Consider the following 3,707-nt stretch of genomic DNA (forward strand, 5'->3'; position numbering starts at 1 on the left):
TGCTTCGATTTACTCTAACCACTCAGCCACCAACGCTTGTTAAGTTACGGTGTTTTTCTAAAAAACAGCTTTGGCGAATGTCATTTACAAAGTTATAACGTTAGGTACTATAATTTATTCTACATCATTTTAAATATTTAAAATTATATTAATCTTATATTTAATGAAATATTTATAAATTATATTAATCTTATATTTAATGAAATATTTATAAATTATATTAATCTTATATTTAATGAAATATTTATAAATTATATTAATCTTATATTTAATGAAATATTTATAAATTATATTAATCTTATATTTAATGAAATATTTATAAATTATATTAATCTTATATTTAATGAAATATTTATAAATTATATTAATCTTATATTAATATTATATTTATCAATTATATTAATCTTATATTAATATTATATTTATAAATTATATTAATATTATATTTATAAATTATATTAATCTTATATTAATATTATATTAATCTTATATTAATATTATATTTATAAATTATATTAATATTATATTTATAAATTATATTAATATTATATTTATAAATTATATTAATATTATATTTATAAATTATATTAATATTATATTTATAAATTATATTAATATTATATTTATAAATTATATTAATATTATATTTATAAATTATATTAATATTATATTTATAAATTATATTAATATTATATTTATAAATTATATTAATATTATATTTATAAATTATATTAATATTTTATTTATAAATTATATTAATATTGTATTTATAAATTATATTAATATTATATTTATAAATTATATTAATATTATATTTATAAATTATATTAATATTATATTTATAAATTATATTAATATTATATTTATAAATTATATTAATATTATATTTATAAATTATATTAATATTATATTTATAAATTATATTAATATTATATTTATAAATTATATTAATATTATATTTATAAATTATATTAATATTATATTTATAAATTATATTAATAAATTATATTAATATTATATTTATAAATTTTATTAATATTATATTTATAAATTATATTAATATTATATTTATAAATTATATTAATATTATATTTATAAATTATATTAATATTATATTTATAAATTATATTAATATTATATTTATAAATTATATTAATATTATATTTATAAATTATATTAATATTATATTTATAAATTATATTAATATTATATTTATAAATTATATTAATATTAATCCAAGCGCCTTACATAATATCATTTTCATATTTGAATATTGCACCGGGCGCTCTGGGTATCTTCTTGTCTGTCTTCCCGCTGTCTGCTTCTACTTGTTTTATAAAATATTTGTGTTGATTGACTCGTTTGGTATCTCAAATTATTTTTTCAGGAAATGGCAAATTTAATATGTTATACTGGAGTATATTATGCAATTCTACGATATAAAAGCAATAAAAGAGATACAAATTTTTAAATGTAACCGTGGTAAGATCATTTTAACAAGAAAACTGAAATATATTATTATATAGTTATCAACTAAATTCTGCAGATCCTGATGAGCCGGAATCCGACCATGTCACAATGAATCCTGAAAATATACAACACAAATCCAAGCGAGGCACACGGACTTATGAAAATGTAAAGGAACTACGATCTGTGCACGAAACTATGAACTCTAACATCGTACAGGATAAGCAACCCAAACGAGGTCTACAGAATTCTGAAAACGTAGAGGATAAGCAACCCAAACGAGGCACACATAGTACTGATAACGTAGAGGACCAACAATTCAAGTTAAACACACGGAAGTTTCATAACGTAGAGGATAAGCAACCCAAAGAGATACTGAATGAGACCGATCACAAGAAATATCGTGCTACCCGATCATTAAAATGTGAAAATTCTGAGGGTATTTTCGAAAATAAAATTAATTTAACACGACACAAAAAGGCTCACATTCTCCATAAATGCGGGCTGTGTTCGGCGGAATTTTTACGTAATGCGGATTTGATACATCATGAGCTTACACACACTGCGCAAAAGCCTTTTGTAGCCTCCTATTGCGAAAATACCTTTAGAAAAATGTGTCAATTTATAGGCCAAGAGCACGACGACACACAAACTGGTCGTAAACTAAATAAGTATGAATTGAGTGGAAATGAAAAAATTTCCAATACAAATGACATCACGTTGGAACTTTCCAGTCAGGACCTGACTAAGGAAGATGACCTGGATTCCGAGCCTGGCACGCAAGATGTTACCAACAGTAAGAATATTCAGCCTGTTGGACCATTTAAGTGTGACCACTGCGATCTCGTCTTCTTATTGAAAAGAAATTTAACGCGACACAAAAAAAATCTCAATGCTGAAAAGAAATTCAAGTGTGATCAGTGTAGCTCAGATTTTTTTCGTAAATACGAATTGGTACGTCACGAGTTGACGCACACCGGCCACAGACCATTTAAGTGCGATTTTTGTGACTCCACTTTCAAACAGATAGCTCATTTGAGGAGTCACGAGAATACGCATAGTGGTGAGAAAACATTCGTCTGCTCGTTTTGCGGGGTGGCCTTCGCAAAGAAAAGCAACATGATCCAACACGAGAGGACTCACACCGGTGAAGCCCGTTTTAAGTGTGGCCATTGCGACACGGACTTTTTACGCAAAGCGGACATGGAACGACACGAGCTAACGCATACGGGGCAAAAACCATTTCAATGCACGTATTGTGGTAAAACCTTTAGGCAAATGGCTCATTTGAGAGGGCACCAACTGACGCACGCCCCTGCTTCTCGCCAAAAATTTCAATGCCTGAATTGTGACTCTTCCTTCGCTAAGAAAAGAAGTCTTACCAAACACATGTGTAGTTTGTAGAAACGGGATGTACTTTAGATCCCATAAATACTGGACTAGGTCTTTAGGAAACTGGCAGTTGTTATAAATTTGAATTTGGAACACATTTATGGTACCCTCCGGGTTGCTGATGGTTTTATTTTTTAAATAAATTTGCTTTAAATCAGACAACACTTCCCTTTTCGTAACGTCAGCACGTGAGGTGGTTCAGGGGGCCGTTGCGAGCGCGAAAAATCCTCGAGAGAATCGAAGAGAGAAAGATTTGAATTTTATTTCTGCTAGTGGCGCCCACTAGTGTGCCAAACGGGAATTAACGGGGCGGAGGGTTAGGCCCACGCAGTATTTTTACCAACCTTGGGTTAGGCCGTTTCTCTTGTATAGGATATTTTGGGGGAAAGAATATTAAAAAATATCCCCCTCTCCGCGAATCAAGCCGAGCCTCGGGAATCGAGAGAAAACTCGAAAGACGTTCGTTTTTACACACAATCCTAATGATTTGTGTGTATTAGGCTCACGTACAGTGTAGCCGATGCCGATGCCGATGCCGATGCCGATGCCGATTCCGCCGTGTCGCGCATACCTCTTCAACGGTTAGGGCTAGAAGAGTCAATAATATTTCGTTCGAATGTACATGCATCGCCATTGATAGCTGTTAGGATAGACAATCTTGTATAGTATATTAGTACTCGAAATACCCGTATGATGGCGCGGCATGTGATAATCGGATACGGACGTAGACAAGCTTCGGGGGAGAATAAGACACTTGTCCCACGATGCCCAAATTGTATAGATTCCCTAATAAAGTACCTTTCCAATAGTAACGTATATTTAATTATATAAACAACGACCTCAACATA

The 3,707-nt window shown here is 29.0% G+C and overlaps 1 protein-coding gene across 2 annotated transcripts; it reads left to right on the plus strand.

The window, feature by feature from the left end:
- Positions 1-1,387: 1,387 nt before the first annotated feature.
- On the plus strand, positions 1,388-2,953 carry LOC149956152 (uncharacterized). Of its 2 annotated transcripts, XM_090164640.1 has the most exons (3): positions 1,388-1,482; positions 1,547-2,138; positions 2,202-2,953. In XM_090164640.1, the coding sequence occupies exons 1-3, from the start codon at positions 1,425-1,427 to the stop codon at positions 2,869-2,871; spliced, it is 1,320 nt and encodes a 439-aa protein (XP_090020766.1). In that variant the 5' UTR covers positions 1,388-1,424; the 3' UTR covers positions 2,872-2,953. The 2 variants fall into 2 exon arrangements, with proteins under 2 accessions (XP_090020766.1, XP_090020765.1); XM_090164639.1 differs by having other exon boundaries at positions 1,547-2,953.
- Positions 2,954-3,707: the final 754 nt, after the last annotated feature.

This window comes from Leiobunum rupestre, chromosome 2 (assembly GCF_980474605.1).
Source record: "Leiobunum rupestre chromosome 2, qqLeiRupe1.1.hap1, whole genome shotgun sequence".
NCBI lineage: Eukaryota > Metazoa > Arthropoda > Arachnida > Opiliones > Sclerosomatidae > Leiobunum > Leiobunum rupestre.

Bases quoted from the DNA above. Each gene is read 5' to 3' on its own strand.
- LOC149956152 (XM_090164639.1), top strand. From the start codon at position 1,425: ATGCAATTCTACGATATAAAAGCAATAAAAGAGATACAAATTTTTAAA. The intron at 1,483-1,546 runs GTAAGATCATTT...TAAATTCTGCAG, and splicing joins AATTTTTAAATGTAACCGTG to ATCCTGATGAGCCGGAATCC.